The sequence below is a fragment of the Rhinatrema bivittatum genome, chromosome 3 (assembly GCF_901001135.1).
Source record: "Rhinatrema bivittatum chromosome 3, aRhiBiv1.1, whole genome shotgun sequence".
In the NCBI taxonomy this organism is placed as follows: Eukaryota; Metazoa; Chordata; class Amphibia; order Gymnophiona; family Rhinatrematidae; genus Rhinatrema; species Rhinatrema bivittatum.
This window is the reverse complement of record NC_042617.1, coordinates 256,575,325-256,602,632: the sequence shown is the minus strand read 5'-3', so window position 1 is coordinate 256,602,632 and position 27,308 is coordinate 256,575,325. Positions and strand designations below refer to the sequence as shown.

Sequence of the window (27,308 nt, the reverse complement as noted above, 5' to 3'; positions counted from 1 at the left end):
CAATGGATGGTGTATAAGTAATGAAACAGAAAAAAACAGGGTTTTAAGGGTTGGAGCTAAAAGGGTAAAAGGGAGGCATATTAACTAGGTGAGTTAGGAAGTCCAATCTTTTACCAGGGCGAACTGGGAACAGACTGGAGAAACTGGTAATTGCCTTGGTGCATGTATCTAATAAAATCCCCCCACTTAACGCGGTAGATGTTAGGCGTGCCATCCGCGATAGACCCGCAGCACGGCCCCCTCACCTTTCTACAGTGACTCCAGCCCCTGTTTCTTCCTCACTGGCGGCGGTGGGCCGTCAGCTCCATCCTCGGGCCTCCCCCGGTGCCTCCGGCTCTGCCACACTCCCTGGCGTTCCCGGTCCTGCTTCCACTTCTCGTCGGGCCTCTCTGCGTGGCTCGCAGAGAGACACTGCTACTCGCACCGCGCCCCTCACTAGGCGCGCGCGTGCATCATTGATTCTTAAGTAGGGACCGCGGCAGGAACCTATACACGGCCCCGGATGATGATGTCGACCAAGCTAAAGTATTTAAGCTCAGGCTCCGCTCCCTAGCGTTGCCTTTGCAACAGGTCTCCTCGCTGGTCGAGTACTCGTTGCTTCCTAGAGATTCGTCTCATCCCTGCGTTCCTGTTCCTCGTTGTTCCTGGTTCCTGTCTCTTCGTTCCCACCCTGCTTATGTTTCGGATTGACTACACGGACTTTGACTTTGCTTTGCCTGACATTGCCATTGATTATCTCCAGATCCAGACCTCCGCTTCACCTGACTATGCTACTACCTATCTCCAGACCCAGACCTCCACTTTGCCTGACCACACTACTGCCTATCTCCAGACCCAGAACTCCACTTGACTATGCTATTGACTATCTCCATGATCAGACCTCAGCCTTGCTTGCCACTGCCTTTGGATCGCGGCCAGCCCTGACTCAAGCCTACCATTGGACGCCTCTTCTTACTCCTTGGACGGGGTTTCTTCAGGCTTTGGCCTACTTTTGCTCGAGCGCCTCCTGTCTGCCTTCGTTCCATTGGCGCCCAAGTATCCAGGACATTACCCAGTCCGGAGTAAGACTGTACCATCTCTCACCTGCTTTCTCTGGGCTGAACCAATTCCTACTGCAACTATATATAGAGGCCCACCTAAGTCTGCCGGCCCCGGCACCCAAAGGCTCAACCCGCAGGGAATGAGGGCTGGTATAAGTGAAGCTCCAGCAGCCTCTATCAGTCTACTCCACCTGCCGACGGCGGGGCCCTGTAGGTCCTTACCTATGGGTTGCATCAACCCCACCTCGGCCCAAGGGTCCACCTCCGACGCAACAGTAGTACCAGCATTTGTGTGCATGTCTATATAAATTGCATGCACATGTACGTGCGTACAGCTAATTTTATATCCTATGTGCACATACGTGCATATGTTATAAAATGGCCAGGTCTCTGAGCATGAGCCAACAAATGCGCTTACATATATGCCCGCTCGGTTATTTAAAAGTTACTGTCCCACTGTGTTACACTGCAGAAACATGAAGAAAAACCTTTATAACAGAAAGACCTCTTTCCCTAATCTTTTCAGCCTGACTCATCCCATCACTGTGTTTGATACAAATCCAAGGGCTGCTAGGTAGAAACACAGAAACATGACAGCAGAAAAAGACTGTACAACCCATCCAGTCTGCCCATCCATTTTTCAACTCCATTAACACTCCTGTGTTTGTTTGACAGCCATTTACTCTACTTTGATTTTGGCAAGCCACCTTTAAAAAGAGAAAGCACCAATGCAAGAAGATTCAATACACAGAAAATGAAACAGTTCCACTTTTTGTTATGGCCTTTAACAATTCCTCCTATCACCTCTCTCTCTCTGAATCATATGTACTGGATTTTGTTACCCATGGGTTTGGGCATTCTGTATGTATGGCATTGTATTAGCAATCTTTTCAAACAAGGATTGTGTGAATTTCAGTGAAGCCTGTTTATTTTCTGGAGCTTTTAAAACAGGAAACAAAATTGGGAAAATGACATTGTGAATGCTGAAATGGGTGTAGTTATATATGAAAAGCCACACCCAATGCACTTTCTTGCCTCAGCAGTTCCCTCTTGCTCCTTTCAGCTTCCAGCTGAAGCAGAACCAGCCCCAGCTAGAAATAGTGCACCATAAGCCTTTATTTACAGCTACCCTGAGTTTCTGCCCATTTTATGGCCCTTCTCCCTCCCACCTACCCCAGCCATTGTTGACAGTCCAAGTTTAGAGAGCAAAGTCCTTAATTCCTGGTGCGTATGCCCTTTGAGTCTGGACACTAGGTGCCGCCATTGTGCAATAATTGCAAATACCTTTCTCCCAAGGACTGTGAACTTTGCCTCTATAGCATCCCCATTCCTAGCCAGACCGAGGAAGTAAAGATCCAACCCAGCAACTGAGCCATTGGGATGAGCCAACACGATAGGCTTTTGATTTCTACATATTCTCGATCAACACATAATTTTGATCTTCTCCTAATGTTAATATTTTTCCTAATTATTGATTTTAGTTAATGCAATGATTTTTAAACACTTTTGACACCTCAACCTTACACATAGAACTAGAAATTAAATATACACAATACCTTTAATTATTGATTCATAATAAATAATTTGTCAAAACAAAATATGGGAGCAGAAACATTCAGAAAAGTCCAGATCACTAAAGTGCTTTAGGACATAAATATAAAAGGGTACATTTTCAATAAGCCGCCTGGCTGCTGAAGTAATCGCATGCTTTTCAACCCACACAAACTTAAGTGATCTTCAAACACTAACTACCCCCCTAGTTGATGACTGAAAAAGAGGTGGTTGGGTGGATAAAATGTACACGGTGTACTTTAAATCATCTCCAGTGGCAGCGTAGATTGCGCACGCTGAACACACATATATTGTTGAAACCTAATGTACCCATGGCATTTTCTCTAACCAAGCTATAGCCCAGGAATGCCTCTCTTTACTGCGGCTAGAGGTGTCTGCCTTGAGAAAGAACGTGCGCACTTTTAGTCTGTCCACCCGCACAGCTCCCAAGTTTTAACCACGTAGCTCAGACTCAGGCTTTGAAAATTTACCCCCAAAAAAAGAGTAAGATAAGGGCTTGATATGGTCACACTTCAGAATGAAACCGGCAGTAATTACAAAATATCTTTCTATGTTGCCTTACACAATGGTCTAAAGATTTCTCCATTTTTTTGTGGACGGCATGGCTTGATACATATATATATATAAACATTTGATTTGCTTTTTTTATTCTGCAAGGCAGGTCAGTCAAGTAACATTCAAGGGCGCACAGAATTATTGCATAAGGACCAATTTGAAAACGCTTATTAAGGTAAATGTACAGCACAGCTCATTTATAAGGCTGCCTTGTTTGGCATCCAGGATTTTAGGAAAACCCATTGCTGTTTGTGTCCATGGGGTGTCTTAGTACAACTGGCCCTTGTGGCTTTCTTCCCTATAGCAGATTTACTGCACCTAATGAGAAAGGTCAGATAATGCTTTTCATCAGCACTCCCCCCCCCCCCCCCCCGCCCTGTGTCTTTTCTATCAGTTTGTAATACAGTTTGTATTAGCAATGACACAGCATGCTAATAATTGAAGGGAAAGTCATACTTGGAGGTGACTCTTTGAGATTTGTCTTGCTGGTATGGTTATTTCCTGTCTGCCGGACTCAGAATTTCCTTCCCCAAAGTGGAAGAATCTCCTTCCTAAACAGGGCCCCAGATTGTGCCACATTACCGTTCGATAGGCCTTTGACATTACGTTCCTCTTAAGCCCAACGTTGTCTCTTTGCCAAGCGTGCCTGTTTCATAGGCAGAAGTCCTGTTACTGCATTGGTTTTACAATATCAAATAAAAAAAAAACAAACACAGCTCTTAGAGTTCTCAGATTTAAAAGTGCTGCCTCATATGTTGGAGAACTCCAAATAATCTGCTATCTTGACATCTTGGTTTCATTTTATAAAAGTTTAGCTGTTTTTAAAAATACGAATTTCAAGAACGGAGTTAGAAAAATTATATATTTAGATATGGCCAAGTTTTATACATTATTGTCTCTTCACCCCTTCATCTTCCCCTCCCACCCCATTCATATTCCCATCTCTAGAGTTATATCTTCAAAGCCATCTAGCAGCCGTTAACTATGGAGTCAGGCAGCTAGATCGGAGGATTTGAAAATTTACTGCCACCGAGTTTTGCAAGGCAGCTATAATTTAGCCACTCAAAATGTGGGCATTTCTGCAGGCCTTGCTGGGGTGGAGGCGGGGGAAGGAACTTAGTGCTAATTTTCAGCGCTAGCTGACTAGGATCCACGGCCACTCCTATGCTCAGGAATAGCAGAGATAAATCTATAATCTATGACATAGCTGGCCAAATTAAGGAAGGTTTCCTGCCACAAGCTAGCCAGCTAGGTTGCGGCTAAAATGCTCCCTAAATCAAGTATAACATAGCCAGCTCGATGTACACTGAATGCCTGTTGATAAATCCCCCCGCCCCTTAGTTTTCGCTGTCCTTCAGTTCTGTCTCAATATCACCATTGAGACATTGCCTCAAAGTGCTTTTTTCTCCTGCTTTGCATTGCTGGAGAGATCAATAGCAGCATCTTCTGAACTGTTCAGTCTGTTGCTTTGGTTCTGTGTGCTCCTCTGAGGTTCTACCTTCTTGTTTTCCACTCTGGAATGTTCACATGCATAGCTTTCTGCCTCTCGTTCCTCATTTTCCCCCTTCTTTGTAACATCCATGGATTTTTTATGCATCCCTTGAAAATAGAAAAAAACAACAACAAGGAAGCAAATACATTGTGAAATAATTCTTTGGTATGGGCTGTAAAAATAGGATTTCAACTTTAATGTGTCAATTTTAACTGTGACAATTGATGAATATTATCTCTCTTAGGCCTGGATTTATCAAAATGCACTAAATATCGCATGCAATAGGAAAAGGGGCATGTTTTATGGTAATAGGCTGTTTATCACAAAGTGCACTATTTTAGCTACCTACAACCACTGAGAGAGAGAGAGAGAGAACCTAGCTTTAAGATCCTCATACTAAGTAGGTATTTATACCTCTATAAGAGGCCCACCTAGTTACTTGAGGTGAGGTTTAGGTAGGAGTGTAGGGGTTAGGGGCCACTTTGACATTCAAAGTGAGACGTACAAACATAACAGTGCTCTCTTCTGAAGATTTGATGACCTTTGGAGTGAGAAACTCAACCAAATATGAGATTTGTGCAATGTTCTCTCAACCTAGCTTGATGTTACCCAAGCAGAGAGTCAATCATGACATGACATGACCCTGATAGCTAGGCTGGCTCTCCAGCAGCTTAAAATACTAAAAACGGCATTTGCGAAAACATCGCAAAGCGTGATAAAGCCATATCGCATGGCTTAACGCAAATGAAAATGATGTAGTTAAAGCTGTGCAATATGGCTTTGCAAATTACAAAGCCAGCCCACTTGGCCACAAATCCCACCCCAAACATCCCCTTGTCCTAATTTGCATCGTGCCAGGCGTTAAAGGCGTTTTTCGCATGCGAAAATGCCATATAGCACTTTGATAAATGACCCCCTTAGTGTTATCCCGAACATGTATTCCAGGATCTGCTGTAGCATCCTTACCGAGCAGCCAGGGGGCACAGGAACCCACCATTCCACTTTTGGTTGAGTTGATGATTGATTCAGGAAGAGGGATGGAGTGTCTCACCATTGCACCATAGAGACCATATTCTGCCATAACACTGCTCCTGCCCCAACATTTCTCATGTTTCCTCCACTTGGCTCTTCGGTTCTGAAACCAGACCTGTTTGGAAAGACAGAATAGCCATACAATCATAAACTCCATCTGTTTGTTTTTCCAAAAGACAATAGTACTGGACCCTATCCCATTCTGATGAACTCTATCAAATCAAGTGCCAAAACAAAGCATGCAATCTATATACTAGTGTGAATACAGTACATGACATTAATTGTTGTTTAGGTGCTTAAAACTAATTACAGACTGAAAGATGTTTTTATGAAAATAATCCCAAAAAGCAACAGTGACATAAGAAATTATATCCACACTAAAATATAGAAGGTGACTCAAAACTATAGCAAGACATCATTAGTATGTAGAAAGTACAGTAATCTTCACAGCAGTTTTCCTCCTGTTACTTTGTACTTCCAGTTCAGTCAGAACCAGGGCTGGGAGCTGGACCCATGAGCCTTCATTTGCAACTACCCAGGGATTTTGCTCCTATTTTATATCCCTTCACCCCCAACACACCTAGACTGATCATTGCAGTGATAGTCCTGGACTGGGAGCCAGACACCGGGAAGCTCCTTTCAGAACCCTGCAAGCATAGGTCCTGAATTCGACCAGCAATGACTCCCTCTCCATCCCTCATTAGATCCCCAGCACTAGCCAACCTGGTGATCCTGGTGAACAAGGAACTTCCGCATGGTAGCATCTGAACCACGGAGCTAGACTGGGCCAGCCAAAAACAATTCACAGTCAATTTAAACATATATATTTCTATACTTTTAAAATGTTGTATACATATTTGAAATACATATTACATTTTGTTTCATATTCTGGAAGGTGCCTTCAGCAAAGTGCATGTTCCTAGTGACAGAGTACCGCTTTGAAGGTAAACAGTTATTGGTGCAGATGTTCATACTGGTGGTATCACCATGGAGAAATAAAGATGAATTTTAAAAGTAGGGCGGGCGCCAAAATCAGGAGATACGTGCACAAGTTGGGTTTGTGCATGCCCACCGTTTTAAAAGCTGCCCGGATGTGCACATATTTCCTTCTTTGCGCACATCTAAAAAATTTAAAAAAAAAAAAATCGTGGCCTGGGTCAGGCGTGGGCATTTTGGGGCACAGCCAAGAGATGTGCGCATAAATACTTATGCGCCTGGGTACGTACACAGATCCCTTGCAGCGTAAGTTTACTTCTACTATGGAAGAGATGTAAATTAAAAAAATAAAAAGAAAGAGAGGTTTAAATGGTCGGGGGTAATTAGAGGGTGCGCAGACTATCAAACCAGTGGGGCTTGGAGGGCCTACCTGTTAAGTGGGCGAACTGGTAGATGAACTGGTGAAACTGGCAATGGTGTGGATGTGCTCCCCTTTTAAAATTCCCCTTGTGCAGGATTTACACGCATAGGTGCATGCCCACCTAAAATTGGGCGAAGATGTGCATGCGGTCAAACGTTTTTATAACATGTGTACATATGTGCACACAAGTTACAAAATGGCTGCGTATCTGGGGCGCACTGACGCACACGTGCCAAAGTGCACCCACACGCTGGTTTGAAAGTTACCGTCCTTAACGTGATTTTTAAAAGCCCGGTGCATGCATCAATCAGGGCTGAGCGAATAAGTTGGGGTCTTGCATGCTAACTGTATTTTAAAAAGCACCCAGATACATGTGTAAATGCTATGGCACACACATATAACAAATTTTCAAAAAAGGGCAGGGTGTGATATGGGCGGAGTGTAGGCATTTCAGGGAGTGACCAAGAGATGCGCACATAAATACTTATGCGTCCCAGCACGTACCAAGGTCCCCTGCTGCATATCTTTACTTGTGCTATGGATGACGTGTAAGTCATAAATAAAAGGATTGAGCCATTTCTGAGAGGTTTAAAGGGTTCAGGGTAACTGGGAGGCGTGTAGTTGGAGGACCTAGCTGTTAACTGGGTGAACTGGTAGACGAACTGGAAAACTGAGAATGATGTGGGCATGCACCCCTTTTAAAATCCGCAGACTTATGTAGTAGAAGCAGGATTTGCATGCCTATGCGTGCGGCCACTTAAAATTTAGCGCATATGTGCACGCGGCCAGGCTATTTTATAACATGCGTGCATATAGGCACACAAGTTATAAAATAGCCACGCCCCTGGGCGCAGGCTGATGCACAAACGCAAATGTGCCCCCATGCGTTGGTTTGAAAATTACTGTCTTAGGGTTTATCAGAAAACTACTGCCACCCCATACAGATGTTCAAAACAATACAGCATCATTATTTATTTATTTATTTATTTATTTAAATACTTTTTAATATACCGATACTCAAGACTAGTGTCTTATCGTACCGGTTTAAATTGAAACGAGGAGTAACCAATAAGCTATGAAGATAGAGTTACAATGAACAGGGAGTTTACAGAGTGGGAGGGTAGAGAGCAAAAGCATACGATTAACAAGATAAGATATAGATAACTAGGTTTAACATAACGAGGTTTCACATAGGAACGAATGTAACAGGCTTAAACAATAAATAAGTCTATAGGTCTCAAACACTGTAGTCGTGAATGAGGGAGGAGGAGGGGGGAGATGAGTGGGAAAGGATTGCATAGCTGAGCTGTTAGAATGGTGTCCATTAAGGGAAGGCTTGGGTGAACAGCCACGTTTTTAGTTTCTTTCTGAAGGAAAACGGGCATTGTTCCTGTCGAAGTTCTGGGGGGAGAAAATTCCAATAATACGGTCCGGCCGTGGATAAGGTTCGTTTCTGGATGGAAGTGTGATTAGTGGATTTGTTAGGGGGGGCATGGAGCGATCCTTTGTAAGCTGATCTGATCGGTCTTGTGGACACCTGAAGTTCGAGAGGTATTTTGAGTTGTAGAGTAGATCGGTGATATATGTTTTTATGGATGATGGTTAAGGTCTTGAACATTATTCTGTGGTTTATAGGTAGCCAGTGTAGGTTTTTTAGTATTGGTGTGATGTGGTCTTTGCGCCGAGAATTAGTAAGGATCCTTGCTGCGGCATTTTGCAGCATCTGTAGTGGTTTCGTTGAGGTGGCTGGAAGTCCGAGGAGGAGCGCGTTACAATAGTCTAACTTAGACAATAGGATCGCTTGTAGTACTGACCGGTAGTCTTGAAAGTGAAGGAGATGTTTTATTTGTTTCAGGACTTGAAGCTTATGGAAGCATTCCCTGGTGGTGGTATTAATTAATTTTTTGAGGTTCATTCTGGAGTCAAGCATGGCTCCTAGATCTCTCACGTGGTTTACAAATGGTGAGAGATGGAGAGTAAGGGGGTTGTTGACCTTAGGAGAGATGAATAGCAGTTCTGTTTTGGAGGTGTTAAGGACAAGCTTGAGACTTGAGAGTAGACTATTGATGGAGCTGAGGCAGTTATTCCAGAAGTGTAGGGAGCTAGTGATGGGATCCGTGACAGGGATTAAGATTTGTACATCGTCTGCATATACAAAATGAGTTAGGTTGAGGCTCTCTAGATGCTGGCATAGAGGTAACAGATAAATATTAAACAGAGTGGGAGATAGCGAGGATCCTTGTGTTACGCCGTGGTTGGAGTGTATGGGTTGAGATTCTTTATCATTTATTCTCACCTTGTATTTCCTATTATTGAGGAAGGATTCGAACCATTTAAGTGCCAAGCCTGTGATGCCAATTTCCATTAGGTGGTTGATGAGGATTGCATGGTTTACCGTGTCGAACGCAGCTGAGATGTCGAGAAGGGCCAGAATGTAGGATTGGCCTTTGTCTAGACCCATTAGGATGTTGTCAGTTAAAGATAGTAGGAGCGTTTCCGTGTTTAAGTGTTTACGGAAACCATATTGCGACGGAAAGAGAATGTTATAGGAATCTAAGTAGTCTGTGAGTTGGTTATTGATTAGTTTTTCCATTAGTTTGGCGATAAAGGGAAGGTTTGCTATAGGGCGAAAGTTTGCAGGGTTGGTTGGATCCAGATTAGGTTTCTTTAGTAAAGGTTTTAGAGAGGCAGTTTTAAGAGAGTCCGGAACGTATCCTTGTGTCAGGGAACAATTTATGATGTCTGCTATGGACACAAACACTGATCCATGTGTTACACTAAGGAAATCAATATGTATTGTTATTATGTTATGTATTTTATTGCTTTATTGTATTAGTTTTATGCTATATAAACTGTTTTGAACTAGATTTATTCTTGTATTTTATTTTTGTGTAGTATCATTTGCTTATATTATATTTGTTATTATTGTATTTTCTTGTCAGCCACTTCAGGTTAAACTCTTGGTTGAGGGAGTCAGTATACAAATATAACATAACAAGTATCTATTGGAAATGATCATTCAGGCTCCTGGAAGCTCTTTTGTGGTGTACTTCAAGGGTCTATATTGTCCCCATTTTTATTTAATCTTTATATTGCCCCATTGTGTGGGATTCTCCAGAAAGCAAATTTAATATATCACATATATGCAAATGATGTACAAATTTTGATGATTTATCATGGGACAGTTCAACAGAGATAAACAAAATTAATGATTGTCTGTCTCAGGTTTCAACTTGGTTTAAGATGCATAAAATGAAATTAAATAGTGACAAGTCTATAGCTTTCTGGATAAGTAACTCAGAACCTCTGACTGATTTGTGGATATCTTTAGCAGGGGCTGATCTGAAGTTGTATCTTGCAGCAAAAAATCTGGGAGTCATAGTGGACTCTAAGTTAAGTTTGGAGAAACATGTAGTGGTTACAACTAGATCAGAATATGGTACGTTGACATTAATTTGTCAGCATCAACCTTATTTTTCATTTTTGGATTTATCATAGATTGAAATTGCCCTCCTTTATGCCCAGGATAGATTATTTAATGCAATCTTAACGGGTCTTCATCAAAAGTCTCTGAATCAATTGCAGATTATTCAGAATATTTCAGCTAGGGTTACAAATGGGCCAGGGGACAAAGATTTTGTTACTTAGTTCTGAAAATTTTACTTTGCTTCCTGTTGCAAGCGTGGACCCTTGGACCGAGTTGGGATTAGCACAACCTGAAGGGATGAGCCCGGAAGGCCCCACCATCAGCTGACGGTTAGGTGCGGCAGAGGCCCAACTGGAAATTTGCCTATACCAGCCCACATTCCTCTTACGTTGAACCCTTGGATGTAAGGGTCGGTAGATCTTAAGTGGGAGCCTCTGCTGAGTTGAAGATCCATAGAGATAGTCGGTTAGCAGGCCAAGGTCCGAGGCCAGCAGCATTCAAGAATGTTCAGTAGTCAGCCAGTGGTCAGTGGCAGGTGGCAATCAAGAGAAGTCCAGGAAGCAAGCAGAGGTCAAAGCTGAAGATCCGAGCAAGAGAAATCGGAGCAGATGAGTAGGGCAGAAGGACGAGGAGCAACACAAGAGGCAGGGCACACTGAAGGACCAAAGAACTGAAGACTGACCACAGAGACTGATGGACAAAATGAAGGCTACAAGAACCGGAGACCAGGACAAAGACCAGGAACTTGGGAACACTGAAGCAACTCACTCTATAAGATCATGGCAAGACCTGTTGCTAAGGCTAGGAGCAATGTCAGGAGATGGCTCATAGGTACCAGCATTAGACATCATCTTCAGGGACCACAGGGCTTTTCTTGCTGTGGCCCCTTTAAGTCCCGAGGAGGGCCACATGTGCGCGCCTAGGGAGGACATACTGAGCAAGAGGCAACTCACCACATCAGAGAAGAGTGGCAGGCCTGGGGAAAATCAGTGGTGGCTCCTACTGCATGTGCTAGCAGCACCTTGCCATTACTCTGGCCAGGTTAGAGGTAGGAACAGTGGTCCATGGGGTAGCCCTTGGACTGGTGATTGCAACAGTAACTCCCTTAAGAGTCCTTTTTGAGGCCTTGGGTCTGCCAGGGAACCAGTGATGACATTCCCTTGGGATTTCTATGGTTTTTTTGGCTTGGTTGGTAACGTCCATAAACAAATGATTGGTTTTCTCCCATAATTCATGCAATTCCTGGGACTGAAGCTGAGCCACAGATGAAGGGGTGGTGTCTTCTGGGTTGCTTTGGAGGAAGCCAGGCCCTACCACAGGGGTAGAGAGAACTACCTCCTTCTTGAACTCTTGACTGGGGGGCTGTTGGATTTCTTCCACTCTTTCTTTTGCTCTCTCCCAAAGGTTAGGCGTGCAGAATTAATATGTCTTCCTCTTTGTCTTTGATAAATTCCTCAAGCTTCCATTTAACAAGATGGTTTTCCTTTTCCAAGCTTTTATGTATGTATCTTTCTTGTTCCAACTGTTCTTTTAGCTGTTCATAGACTAACCTAAGCATATTTTCCTGGAGATACTGCAGGGCGGTTTTGGATTTCTTGGATTCCTTGCAGGGAGTTGAGGGTCTCGGAAGAGTGGAGGCCACAATCATCAGCTGAGATGACCCCTTGGGTTCTACGCAGGATTTGATACATCCAGGTCCTCACCAGATGAGTTTGGACATGGACCAGTCAAATTGTGGCTGTCGTTGCTGAAGCCACGGCATGCCTAATATAATCAACTCACAGCTCTGGGTAAGTCATGCAAGCTGATAACTTCTGTGTGGGAGGACCCAATACACAGTATAAGGGGCACTGAAGACTTGGTCACCCATCTGAGTAGGGGGTCTCTGAAGACGGACGAGAATACCAAGGATGGCTTCATGGGAAGGGTAGGGATTTGGAACTGCTTGAGGAACTCTTGTTGTATGAAGTTCCCTCCAGAGCCAGAGTCCACCAGTGCTTGGGTTGGGCAACGTACAGAGGACTGCTCCAAGGAGATAGGCAAGAAGAGCAGGGGTGTTGAAGCAGTGAGTCCTAGGGTCAATTGCCCAAATAACTCTGGATGTGGCAAATTTTCCCCTCACACAGGGCATTGGGACAAGATGTAGCCTTGCAATAAGCAATATAGGTATAGGTCTAGTTGTCTGTGCTGGGTCTTCTCTTTGGGTGCCTAATGAGAATGACCCAGTTGCATGGGCTCTTCTAGCGGCAGGGTCATGGGCGAGGAAGAATCAGGTGGAAGCGAGGGTTGAAGTGACGGAACCCAGGTTATGTACTTCTTTGCCGAGCAGCCTTCTTGGGACCTCTCTTGGAGGCATCTATCTTCCCCATGAGGTTAAGAAGCACTTCCAGGGAAGTGGGCAGCTCCTGGGTGGAAAGCTCATCCTTAATATTGCAGCACCCCACCACTACTAGGGCCGGGCTAGAGATAAGAACAGCAGTCCCTAGGGCAACCCGACCCGAGTAGCAAACCGCCAATTGCAACATTTCCTGTGAAAATCAGACTTTATTCAAGATCACTACTTTTGCTTTTCAGGCTTTTCATGGGATGGCTCTGGTTTACCTTCAAAAAAAGTTAAAATATAGACTAATTTAACAACTCGGCTCAACTTAGTGGGAATTGTTAATAAATCCCTATAAAGAAGAAGTATGTTTACATTATACCTCGATCCATGGTTTTTCAGCTGTTGCTCCTAGGCTGCAAAAACCCATGGATCGAGGTATAATGTAAACATACTTTACCTAGTTCACCCAGACCTTCTACCCAATCAATATCAGTCAACTGATGAGTGATATCAAACACGCTAGATAATTAGCAGATGTAAAATTGCACAAATAAGTTGCCTAATGTATTCACTTAAATCTGTTGTAAAATAGCAACATGTGTTCCTCTTGGCCTCAGCCCATAACGTTGCTAGACTGCCACTTTTTTGCACAGGTAAATGTGCATGTGAAACCAAACATACATGTATTTTTTATGTTTAGAAAATAGCATGTTTGTGAGTACAAGCTACTTACATGCATATATGCTGCTTTTATGGATGTAGCACCTTTGAAAATTTACTCCTTAGATATCACCACAATATTCTTCTATTGTAGATGTACAAAAATCAGGAAAACTTGTGACTTGCCTGCCCATTTTCAACTCTGTTTCTCACTCCATTCATGTCTGTACATCTCCTAATCATATTGCATATTCTCAAACAAAAACCTTAGGGGTAGATTTTAAAAGTGTTACGTGCGTAAATCCCGGGGATTTACGCGTGTGACTGGCCTTATGTGCACCAGGCCAATTTTCAAAGGCCCGGTCAAGTGCATAAATCCCCGGTCAAGCACATAAGTCCTGGGGCTTCAGGAAAGGGGCGGGGAGGGGTTGGGGGCGGTCTGGGGGTGGGACGGAGCTAGAGGCCCCAGGCACAGCAGCCATTTGCCGTTGTGCCAGGGGATCGCGTGCCAGCAGCGTGCCAGTGTGTGCAACCTGTGCCTGCCTCGGGGTAAAATAAAGATTGGGGGGGGGCTAGGTTAGGGCTAGGAGGCAGGTACATTATGGGAAGGGGAAGGAAGGTTAGTGTAGGGGGTTAAGAAGTTCCCTCCCAGGTCACTCCGAAATTGGAGCGGACTGGGAGGGAACTGAGGAAGGCTGCAGGTGTCGGCGCACACAGGATGCACAAGTGTGCACCTCCTTGCTCGCACCAACCCCCGATTTTATAACATGCGTGAACCTGCGTGCACATGTTATAAAATCAGGCGTCCATGTGTGTGTGCCGGGTAGGGCGCTCACATGGACGCAGGTGCGTATCTTTGAAAATCTACCCTTACCTTATAAAGTTTTAACATACCAATGTGTATTTTTTTACATCGGTGTATCACCTTATCTTAAACAACTCAAGGCGATTTACAAATAAAATACAGTACAAACATCACTAGTATACATAATACATAAAAACAAAAGGTTACAAAATATAAAATTCCCTTGAAACAACCTGACCTTCCCCTTACAACATAAAAACATCTTCCACATCCCTACCCTTCCTCCTCTTCTACCACACTCCAAAATATATATCTGCTTAATTATAATTTATACACATAAAACCTTTTGAAGAGCCAATTTTTCAGGTCATTCTTAAAAATCAAATAATCTCACTGCAGACCCAACGCCACTTGATGAGTTCAGCGGAGTGTCGATTTTGGAGGGGGTAGTTGCAATTCCAGCATCTTCATTTTCATTGGGAGCTGTGCATAGCCCTGGAAGGCTGGTTTAAGATCATTTGTTGTCTGTTCAGGCAACTAAAGGGACTTCTGTGATGGCAGCTGGGAATCTAGCTCAGCGGGATGAGTCCTTCTCCCTTCCAACTAAACTGGAGACTGTGACATTTGACTCTTTGTGAGAACTTTATGATGAGTTTTGGAGTTTACATTAATAACTGTGTTAAAAAGTTGACTCCCTATCTTTCTCATTGGACTCCTTGGTGCAGCATCATAGGAGTCAACTTGTAAAGCAAGAAACAAAAATAAAATGTCTTAGAGAAAGATATTCAAGACATTAAAGTCCTAAATTCCACTTTGGTTAAGGACCAGCTTGTTCTTTCCAGACATCTGGAATATTTGGAAAATAGTTCCCGACATTTAAACATTCAGATTCACAATTTTCCTAAAATTATTGGATAATAACCTCTTATAACTTTGAAAAATAACTTTTTGGATATTCTTCATTGAGGGCCTGATTCTGTTCCCTTGGTTAATAAGCTATTTGTTGCCCATTTTTTCTCACAGTTTTCCTGTATTAAATCAGCCTTCTCACTCTGTAGTTGACTAACTATTTGGAGAATTCTGGTACTGAAATTTTAGAGAGGGGAACCTTATTGGTACCCTTTGTTATAGAAGCTGATTTGAGTAAAGCTATGTGTCTTTGTTTTAAAATTTAAATTCCTATTTTTATGATCAGCCTCTCAGAATATTTTCTAATTTGTCCAGAATTACCCCAGGAAAGGCTTAGTGTTTTTTTTGGCTTTGAGACAAGCTACATAATCTTCAGGTGTGACATTTACTTTAAGATACCCTTGTAAATGTGTTATAAAGTTTAATGATTGCTATATTTTCTTTGCTCCATAACAACTGCAGTCTTTTTTGGACCCCAAAAGATTACCAGCTTTTATTGTTCCTGAAGCAAGTTAGTGGGGCATTATATGTAATCACCAGTAATCACGCTATGTGATTTCTTAAAGACATTGCCTTGATTCTCCCATTATTTTTCTGCTTCTCTCTTCTAAATGATTGTTGACCTGGGTTTTGAAGCTTAGTACTGGATTTATTTTATTTCATGTTGTATAATTATATTTTTTTTCCTCCATATGTTTCTATATACAAAGATTGTATTTTGCTTAGAATAATTTTGAAAATATAATAAATAATAATTTAAAAAACCCCTGTATCCCAAATGTATTTTGTTTATAACATTTGATTAATTGCTATTCTCTAGTAAAACTAAGTGGTTTTCTCTTTTTTGTTAATGTCATTGTAGCTTCACTAAAAAAAACAAAACAAAAACTATTGCTAGTGAGTATTTAGCCAAGTATTATATTTACTCCTCTCTGTGCAGTTTAATAATATCAACAGATGTTTGGTACTTCCTCAGATGTCACACAGCCTGGCTGAAGATACAGTCTATAATCCATGGATCAGAGATAGTACACTATATTAAGCAAAAGTGGCAGGGTGAGGGATAAGACCTTTTTTGGGAGGTTGGGGGAAGAGTTTCCATGAAATGATCACAGAATTTAGGAGGGGGAAGTCCCCTCCATCAAGAAATCATCAGTGGAGGAGGGATCCCCTTCCAGATCTTCCGTTTCCCTTCTCACTTGTGGAGATCAAACAAGGACTGCCACCTGTCGTCTTTTGCTGGTACCACAACAGTAGTAATAATTTTAGCAAAATTTCCCACCGGAACATTAGCCAGCATGTACATAAGAGTTCCTGAGGTAGACTGCACTCTTTTCTGCATGGGTTTCCCCGGACCGTATTGTTAAAATTTGTCTTTCTACTGTTGTGGGCCCACCTGAAATGGACAGGCGGCAGGTCTAGATTCTGGAAAGGCAAAGGCGGTGTTCTTGTGCCTGTCAAAATATGACACCAGATGCAGTTGCTGCTACCTAAATCTGGGCCTGAATCCAAGGTAGATTTTGCCCAAGTACACAAAGTCTTAAAAACAAATGCTGTAAAATGTTTGCATAAATGCCAAAATTGTATCAGTAACGATAAAAGTGCATCTTTAACAACATCTCATACCTCACTATCTATTCAAATTTCTTTTTATAACTGGATTATTTTATTCTGGTTAATACAGCTTTTTCCACAGACTATGTACTGTGGAATACAAGAGAATATGATGGCAGATATTGTAGAAACCATAAGGTTCATCCAGTCTGCCTAATTTGCTTCCTTTTGCAATGCCTTTACACCACAGTTGATCTCTGGCTTCTCCTTCACTTCTTTGCAATTCCTCAGTGCTTATCCCATGCTGCCTTGAATTCTGTTATTGTCTCTGGCTACATCATTTCCACTGGCAGGCCAATCCATACATCTACTAGCCTTTCCTCTAGGGTATACATATTTAGATCCTTAAGTCTCATCTCATAGCGCTTTTTTTTGTGCAGACCCCTTCATTATTTTGGTAGTCCTTCTCTAGACCACCTCTTCTCTTTCTACGTTCTGTGGTATGGGCTTCAGGAATGGGAAACAGTATTCCAGACGATTCTGCTACTGACCCGTACGGCATTATTTTCACCTATTTCTACTGGTTATGCATCTGCCTAGCACATCTCCCTTTCTCTGGCTCTAGCCACTACTTGTCACACTGTTTTAATTACCTTGAGGTTATCTGATATGATCACCCCGAATTATCTTGTTTGATGCACATCGGCATCTCTCAAACCCTTTCCTCCACCATCATATACTGCTCCACATGCATGAATCTACACTGTAAAATTCTATAGCATCTACCCTACCACCGGAACTCATTAATAAGTAAAGTCCAAAGTTAGAATAATTATCATAGATTCAGTGAAAGATAAAAGCAATTTTATTATATATGTTATAATGTTATGTTATTCTTGTATACCACCTCTCTCAAACAGAAGTTTGACCTGAATTGGTTCACAACAAAATACAACTATAAAGAATATAATAACAAGCTAATGATACAATACAGCAATAAAATACAAGAATAAATCAAATGTCAGGTTTAATTAACCTGGTTGTTTTACTGCTTTGAGTCTTATTTCTAGCATTTAATTATTTTAATTGTATCTTATATAATGAATTGTGTTTCTACTGGAATTATGAATATCTTGCTGTAATCTACATTGAATATATTAGATACTGTGGAATGCAAAATCAAATAAATACAAAAAATATACACCTGTGCCGCCTATTGATGGTCCTTCTGTTCTCTCTTCTTCAGTGAACACTGAATAAAATATTTTAGTGTTTCGCCTTTTTCTCATCACCAATTCACATTTATTTTTGCTTCTGTCAGTCTTAGAAAACCCATCTCAACAAATATTCCTTTCATTGAAAAACCTGTTTTACCACCTTAGCTAATTTTTCTTCCATGCACTATCTTTCCCATCCTAATCACTGTCCTTTGTTTCTCTCAACTTTTCGTTGCAATATTTCCTGTCCCTTCCCTATTATGGGAATCTTTGCATCTTTTAAATGATAATGTTTGCCCATCCAGTTTTAAATCCCCATAACTGAAGAGAGCACCACTAAGAAAAAACAGAATTAGCCTCTTTTCATCAGAACAGATAATATTAGGATATGCTGAACCTCATTTAATAATTTTTTTCCATAGGCCACGAACGGGAATGGAAAACATATTTTTAAATAAGACCCTCATTTGGGCATTTAACCCCTGCTGGTAGCATCCGTCCTTGAATGTAAAGTTTGCAATTTGACTGCAATCATCGTTATGTAAATACAATTTGTATTACATGTTATGATTTTGAAAACATTTATCTTTACAATAATCATTTCTAAATCAATTTTAATATCAGTACTTTTGTTTAACTAGCAAGCAACATGCATATATGGAAAAGGGGGGGGGGGAGAGATATTCTATCCCTACCATAAAAAATATGTAGGATTAAAATGAGAGTATCATGAAAAAAAAAACCCAAAAGAAATATCCATAATTACATGAACTGGCAAAGTATTCTAGAGGCTCAAAATGGCAGGAAAAAAAAGTCTTTGGAAAATAGGTACTTCAGGATTCACCAGATGAAATAACTAGTGTTTTCTTCTCAGTCTTTTGCCTGACATCCAAGTGTAGATTCTGAATAATGAGCTATGCATGGTCCCTACATTGCTTTCTGACTGAGAATGAGAATAATAGGGAGGGGTTAATGCCCTGTCACCTGATCCCAATGAGAGCCCAATCATATTAGGACCACTGCCATAAATGAAGAATTAAATGTTAAAAAAAAAATGTGACTTTCACAGATTACTGCTTCAACTTTGCTAAGTCTGAAGTAACCATTAAATACATTGAGATTTTAGAAATGTACATATACTGAATATGCCTCAAGCAGAAGATAGCAGTTCACCTGTATCCTATCTTCTGGAAGTTCTGTCTTTACTGCCAGCATCTCCCTGGCATAAACATCGGGGTAATGGGCTTCATTGAAAGCTCTCTCTAGTTCCTCCAGCTGGTGAGCAGTAAATACAGTCCTGGAGAGGCAAAACAGGACAACAAGCATCCGCTTAGAAAAGCAGCAGTTTGACTTTCAGATGAACAAATATTACCCCCATTAACTAAACCTTGCCAAAAAGGAGCACATTAGTGGGAAGGTTATGAGAATAGCATGGTATTGTATACACTGCACCTTGTATAAAATCATCTGTGAAGTAAAACTTCCCATGATAACACATAATTGAACACCAGTTTTCTCATATTAGCTTTACATTTGGCAGTTATTAGCTGAAATGTGATGCGTTACAATGAACAAAAACAATCCAGAACGCACCTTAAATTTATAAAATACCGGAGCAAATATTTGGAAAAATGAGGCCTGCAGCATTTTTCTCATGTTGTGGAAAAGATATTCAGACTGCCTCACTGGCTATTTGTCTCTATCCATGAAGATTTGAAGATTTATGCTTCCTTAATTTTTTTTTTTCACATTTTGAAATTGTACACATTAGGGATGTGAATCGTTTTCCATATCGTCTTAACGATAGAAATCGTGTGGCAGGGCAAGAAAATCGTCTTAGGCACGATTTTTTAGTTAAAAAAATCGTTAAAAATCGTTTTTTTCCGATTAGTGCGCACTAACTCGAGTTAGTGCGCACTAACGGGAGTTAGTGCGCACTAACTGGGAGTTAGTGCGCACTAACTGAAAATGATACAATTTGACACTTTTCAGGTCAGTTAAGGTCAGTTTAGGAATGAATATGTATTCCTATTGGCTGCCCTCTTATTTATTCATGTTACCAAGTTTCCTACTGACAGTATATGGGGGATGGGAAATGGAAACAGTTGGTAGCTTGACAAAACAAGTAATGTGATCAGTCAATGTGACTAGAACTTGTGCCCTAACCCTGATACCAGGGGTATTGTGATCTTCCTGCACACAGTGCCCTATCCCTATTAATACCAGGAGTGTTGTGATCTTCCTGCACACAGTGCCCTATCCCTAATACCAGGGGTGTTGTGATCTTCCTGCACACAGTGCCCTATTCCTGATACTGGGGGTGTTGTGATCTTCCTGCACACAGTGCCCTATTCCTGATACCGGGGGTGTTGTGATCTTCTTGCACACATCCCGATATCAGGGATAGGGCACTGCATGCAGGAAGATCACAACACTCCTGGTATTAATAGGGATAGGGCACTGCATGCAGGAAGATCACAACACTCCTGGTATTAATAGGGATAGGGCACTGCATGCAGGAAGATCACAACACCCCTGGTATCAGGGATAGGGCACTGTGTGCAGGAAGATCACAATACCCCGGAGGAGTGAGGGTCAGGCAGCTCCCCCCTGTCTGTGAAGCCAGCCTCTCACTAGTAATGCAGGGAGGGAGCTGTCTCAGACTTCACCATCCTCCCCCCCCCCCCCTTACCCCACACCATTCACTAGCTGGGACATGGGGGCAGTCAGGAGTGAGGGTCAGGCAGCCCCCCCCCTGTCTGTGAAGCCAGCCTCTCACTAGTAATGCAGGGAGGGAGCTGTCTCAGACTTCAACCATCCACCCCCCCCCTCACCCACACACCATTCACTAGCTGGGACATGGGGGAAGTCAGGCGTGAGGGACAGGCAGCCCCCCCCTGTCCTGTGAAGCCAGCCTCTCACCAGTAATGCAGGGAGGGAGCTGTCTCAGACTTCACCATCCTCCCCCCCCCCCTCACCCACACACCATTCACTAGCTGGGACATGGGGAAGTCAGGAGTGAGGGTCAGGCAGCTCCCCCCTGTCTGTGAAGCCAGCCTCTCACTAGAAATGCAGGGAGGGAGCTTTCTCAGACTTCACCATCCCCCCCCCCCCCCTCACCCACACACCATTCACTAGCTGGGACATGGGGGAAGTCCAGGAGTGAGGGTCAGGCAGCTCCCCCCTGTCTGCGAAGCCAGCCTCTCACTAGTAATGCAGGGAGGGAGCTGTCTCAGACTTCACCATCCTCCCCCCCCCCCCCTCACCCACACACCATTCACTAGCTGGGACATGGGGGAAGTCAGGAGTGAGGGTCAGGCAGCTCCCCCCTGTCTGTGAAGCCAGCCTCTCACTAGTAATGCAGGGAGGGAGCTGTCTCAGACTTCACCATCCACCCCCCCCCCCCCTCACCCACACACCATTCACTAGCTGGGACATGGGGGAAGTCAGGCGTGAGGGACAGGCAGCTCCCCCCTGCCTGTGAAGCCAGCCTCTCACTAGTAATGCAGGGAGGGAGCTGTCTCAGACTTCACCATCCACCCCCCCCCCCTCACCCACACACCATTCACTAGCTGGGACATGGGGGAAGTCAGGAGTGAGGGTCAGGCAGCTCCCCCCTGTCTGTGAAGCCAGCCTCTCACTAGTAATGCAGGGAGGGAGCTGTCTCAGACTTCACCATCCTCCCCCCCCCCCCTCACCCACACACCATTCACTAGCTGGGACATGGGGGAAGTCAGGAGTGAGGGTCAGGCAGCTCCCCCCTGTCTGCGAAGCCAGCCTCTCACTAGTAATGCAGGGAGGGAGCTGTCTCAGACTTCACCATCCTCCCCCCCCCTCACCCACACACCATTCACTAGCTGGGACATGGGGGAAGTCAGGAGTGAGGGTCAGGCAGCTCCCCCCTGTCTGTGAAGCCAGCCTCTCACTAGTAATGCAGGGAGGGAGCTGTCTCAGACTTCACCATCCACCCCCCCCCCTCACCCACACACCATTCACTAGCTGGGACATGGGGGAAGTCAGGAGTGAGGGTCAGGCAGCTCCCCCCTGTCTGTGAAGCCAGCCTCTCACTAGTAATGCAGGGAGGGAGCTGTCTCAGACTTCACCATCCTCCCCCCCCCCCCCTCACCCACACACCATTCACTAGCTGGGACATGGGGGAAGTCAGGAGTGAGGGTCAGGCAGCTCCTCCCTGTCTGTGAAGCCAGCCTCTCACTAGTAATGCAGGGAGGGAGCTGTCTCAGACTTCACCATCCTCCCCCCCCCCTCACCCACACACCATTCACTAGCTGGGACATGGGGGAAGTCAGGAGTGAGGGTCAGGCAGCTCCCCCCTGTCTGTGAAGCCATCCTCTCACTAGTAATGCAGGGAGGGAGCTGTCTCAGACTGGTATCAGGGTTAGGGCACTGTGTGCAGGAAGATCACAACACTCCTGGTATTAATAGGGATAGGGGCACTGTAAGAGATGACTGTAGTAGATTGAATAAAGATCTGATGTTTCTGCTCTCCTCACACCAAACAAAAACAACACACAAGCAGAGAAGCCCTTCTTACAAAGCTGAGCTAGTGAGTTAAGTAGGAGGAAAAGTAAGCATACTGGTGGCCAGGGTGGCTACTTAAAAAATACACTTACCAACAATCAATTACATATATTTGAACTGTGTACAGTTCCAGCCAGGACCACCTTTCTAAAATGCACAGTGATTGGCAAATTCAACATGCACTAGCATTTCAGGTGCCTGTTAACAAAAATAATAAACAAAACAAGTTCTAGTCACGTGAGTGCTGATCATTACATTAACTTTTTTTGTCAAGCTTCCAACTGTTTCCATTTCACATCCCCCCAACCATATTGGTAACATCAATAGATAAGAGCACAGCCAGCCAATAGGAATACATACATACATATTCATTCCTAAGTGACCTTTACTGACCTGGGAAGTGTGAACACTTTGTTTCATTTTCTGTTGGTGTTCGTTAGTTTCCAGTTCCATTTCCCATCCCCCCAACCATCACCTCAGTGGTAACCTTGGTAACATCAATAGATAAGAGGGCAGCCAGCCAATAGGAACACATATTTCATTCCTAACTGACCTTCAGTGACCTGGAAAGTGTTTATTTTGTATCATTTTCAGTTAGTGCGCACTAAATCGAGTTAGTGCGCACTAACGGGGAGTTAGTGCGCACTAACTCGAGTTAGTGCGCACTAACACGATTTAAACGATTTTAACGATAAATCGTTAGAATTTCTATTGTATCGTGTTCTATAACGATTTAAGACGATATAAACATATCGGACGATAATTTTAATCGTTGAAAAACGATTCACATCCCTAGTACACATAAGTCATAGAAAAGAACCACTTAGTCCATCCAGTCTGCTTATCTGTGCCAGCCTACTGTGCTGTCACAGGTTTTACTCAATCTGAGGTGTTATCTCTCCTTCCTCCCTTAAGGGCCCTTTGTATCCAGTCCATGCCTGCTTCAATTCTGCCATCATTTGGTTTCCCGTAACCTCTGCTGGTTCCAGGAATCTAACAAACCCTATCACTATTTTCTCACATTCCTTTTGAGCCTCCCTTCCTTTAGCTTCATTTGATAACTCCTTGTCCTTATTCATTCGGAAAGCAGAAAGGGGGCACTATGCTAGCTCATCAAAAATAAATATTTGTTAAATGAAAACGAAAAATGTTGAATGTAGAGGAAACCTCTAAAATATTGATCAAAGAAGACATCTTAGTAGACTGGAAAGCTTAAATCTTTAAAACATTCATTAGACTTCAAACCTGGCTTTCTTATACTTTAGTTTGAGTATTACTTCTTGCTATTTATATGAAACGTACACTTACAAAATATATATTTTTTAAACCAGAGACCAGCCCAAGCATCAACCAATCAAACTACACCAACTTCTTTCCAAAGTAATTGTCTTTTACCTGTGTCGTCTTTTCTTTCGTTTTGTTTGAGATGTGGATGTCTTCAGTTCATTCTTATCGCCTGATAAACTGTCTTCGTCTGTTGAAAATAAATGGAACAAATCCATCGTTGGCCTTTTTCATGAGAGTGAAACGAAAACGAAACGCAAGACCACTACTACTGAAAGATCTAATAACATAGTTTATTCCACAGGCTGCTTGCTGTGTGTCCATTTTTTGTCATGCCCACCCACCTCCCTTTTTTAAAGTTATTATGATGTTTTTACTCCAAAGGATTAAAAGTTCCCAACACTACTCAATTTTCATTTAAGAGTTTAAACACATTGAACTTTGAATTAAGACAACATAATTGCCTATAAGCTTTTCTGTAACCTTATGAAGAAAAAGCGAATACCGTCCTCACCCTAAGGTCGTCCTGCCAAGACCAACTGAAACATGGGCCAGGGTGATAGTAAATAGTTTTAAGTTAAATACGAGCCACTTTCTCACTTCTGTAATTCTAGCGCTGATGTTCAGTGCGGTTGTGGGCGTCACTCAGGCGCTTTTCAGCACCAACCAGTGCTCCGGGTAAATGGACAGCTCCTATCGACAGCAGCCGGCCAGTACTCCGCAAGAAGCCTAAGTCAAAAAATACGCTCTCGAAACCTTCCTTAAAACCCTCAGATTCCTATAGTTATACTACTACAAAGCCCACTTTCTGGATCAGGTTTATACAAATATTTTCATTTCATTCCTGGAAAGACAGGAAAGTCCTTGTGGCGTTAAAAGCTTGGGGATGATTCTTCCAAATGTGCTATAGGAAATAAGGAGGATAGCTCGAACCCGTCCGCCAGAGACGTAACTGAAGAGACAGCAAGTCCAAGAAAGTAAACGTCTGGCTGAATGATGGGAACGATTTCTTTGAACAAATATTTTGTGTACTTTTGAAAAAAAAAACCCGAAAATGTAAAATCAAATGCAAACAATTTTGAATGGAAAGGATCGGCTTTGGAATGCAATAGTTATAATCGAACAACTTCTAGAAACTGGAAGAAAAGGGACAGGAAACCGGTCTGAACTAGCCGCCAGGGTACAGAATTGAGAAAAGGAACAGAAGGGGAATTTAGAATCGGGAAAAAGTTACCAGAAAACTTTTCCTTGTGTTTCTCGGCGTTGTGGATGTACTGGTGGTGATCAGCCCTGGAGGGGAAGAAAGGGATGTGTGTTGGCAGGAGACAAGGAGGTGCTCCGGACGGTGGCTGAGCGGCAAAACCACAGAGAAACCCTAACCCTAAAGGTAAAGGGCCACTGTTCAAAGAAACCCCACCGAGTCCGCTTCCAGGACCTGCACAGGCAGAACCTGCCACGGGCCCTGCAGGCGGCTGCAACTCTGCCTCCAGCCCCAGCAGATCGTTGATAGCAAAGCCTTTGGATCGCAAACCGGGTCCGTTCAGTCTGACTGATTTCTCATTGCCGGGGCTTGGAACCAGGATCTTCCCTTTCGATTTCCCATCAGAGACATCGTCTCTTCCAGTCATGGCTCTCATCTGCATCTACTTTCCCTTTCTCTTGTTTATAAATGCTCCTAAGGATTGAAGAGGGTGAGAGCTTTGTTTCACAGCTTTTTATCTTCGCGGCCCCCCCAAGTCATCGGAAAGCTCCCACAGCACCAATCAGCTTTAGGGATTGCCCTGTCGGTATAAGGGGGGGGGGGGGGGGGGGGGGGGGGGGAGGCGTTACTCCGTCCCCAATGCCAGAGGATTAAATGCCACCAAATTTCCCTGCAAGTCGATAATGCCCTTCACGCGGGCTTCTCTTCTCCCTTCCACTGTGACCCCGCCTACCCCGCCTCCCCAGCTCATTCCCCTTGTGGTCATTTTTGTGTAAATGACAGATTTCACTTAACTTTACATCTGTTGACGAGACCCTTTGTCTCGTTATGAATGGCACAAATCACACTCTTAACTCACCAAGTTAAACCCTGCCTTTAATTCCCGCCTGATGGACTCGGACATAAATTACAAACACCCCAGGAGAAAGGATCGAGAGAAAAAAAAATCTCACAGGAGCCCCTTCAGCTCCTCTTTCACACATAGTTTAAGGAAGCATTAAAAACAGAATCTGAAGTCCCTACTTTCCAGTAGTTGATCTGTTTTGGCCTGAAGGCCATAGCGGCTGCAATCGTTTGAACAGATGCAAACCTGCTCACTTGAAATCATTACTAGGAAACTGAAACCAGTCATTTTAACATAGTGGCCAATCCCTGTTGGCCATGACACATCGCTGAAAAGATTACCAAGCAATCACTTTCATGTGTCAATTGAAAGGAAATCCATTAACAGTGAATTAACCGAATTAACCCCCCCCCCCCCCCCTCCATCGTCCTGGGAAGCATCCACAGTCCACCTTTGAGATTCTGACATTGCGGAGAGTCCGTTTTTTAAATCCTGAGTGTGAATATTCGACCTCTCAAATTAGGGTAACCCTTCCACTGTCTATGTATACTCAGAGGCGAAAAATGTAGTCTATTCGCTGTCATAAATTGTCCTGAGATCTTGTAGAAATTCCTGTAAAAATAAAACAACCCATCCAGCTCGTTTCTAAAATATGACTCGTATTACCATAAAATATGAATGTTCCTCTAGCCCGTTGGAAGGCAGAACTTAGCTTCAAATCCTGTTGCAATTGTTAAACTTACATATTTAGTACGGGGAATTTCCTTGCTGATACCATATGTTCAGAATTCAAAGCAGAATAAAGATGTGCTGTATAACCTTCTAACCTTAGGGGTCCCTGAAGGGGATTCAGTCAGTTTGTTTATATGACTCCAGTTCTTGCACCTGGATTGCAATTCCTTGCTTCATCTGTTTATGCAAACGATTTACAAACAGCTTACAGCAACTGCTTTAGAGCAGATCTCTTTTTGATTTGGTCCTTTTCTCCTAAACATGCAGATTAAACAAGAGCCTTCTGATAAAGATAATTACAAGAGGACTATGTATTAACTTTAAATTATGAAAGACAGACCCAAATCTCCCTTTGCAAGCTGTCCCTAGGATTAGAAAAATAATAACTTTCATTAGGATTAAAATTGTAATTTGAATTGCTTGGGTTTTATGGGTTTGCTTTTGACATTAAGGATTCTCTTGATCATAGCCATAGACAGAATGTTGCTCTTGCAGTTTAATTACACAGGTATTGCAATAGGTAAAGGCCATATTGTTAGCCATGTTAATAAGATTGTTACTCATATAGAAACATAGAAACATAGAAACATAGAAATGACGGCAGAAGAAAGACCAAATGGCCCATCTAGTCTGCCCAGCAAGCTTCACACATATTTTCTCTCATACTTATCTGTTTCTCTTAGCTCTTGGTTCTATTTCCCTTCCATCCCCACCTTTAATGTAGAGAGCAGTGATGAGCTGCAATCCAAGTGGAATATCTAGCTT

At 43.1% G+C, this 27,308-nt stretch overlaps 1 protein-coding gene across 1 annotated transcript; it reads right to left on the bottom strand.

Moving 5' to 3' along the window:
- Nucleotides 1-4,504: 4,504 nt before the first annotated feature.
- Nucleotides 4,505-25,394, bottom strand: VSX1 (visual system homeobox 1). Its single transcript, XM_029596979.1, is given in 6 exon segments — nucleotides 4,505-4,569; nucleotides 4,572-4,766; nucleotides 5,626-5,806; nucleotides 19,117-19,240; nucleotides 23,878-23,956; nucleotides 25,001-25,394. Coding segments are annotated over 6 exon segments (1,038 nt in total).
- Between the last annotated feature and the right edge of the window lie 1,914 nt (nucleotides 25,395-27,308).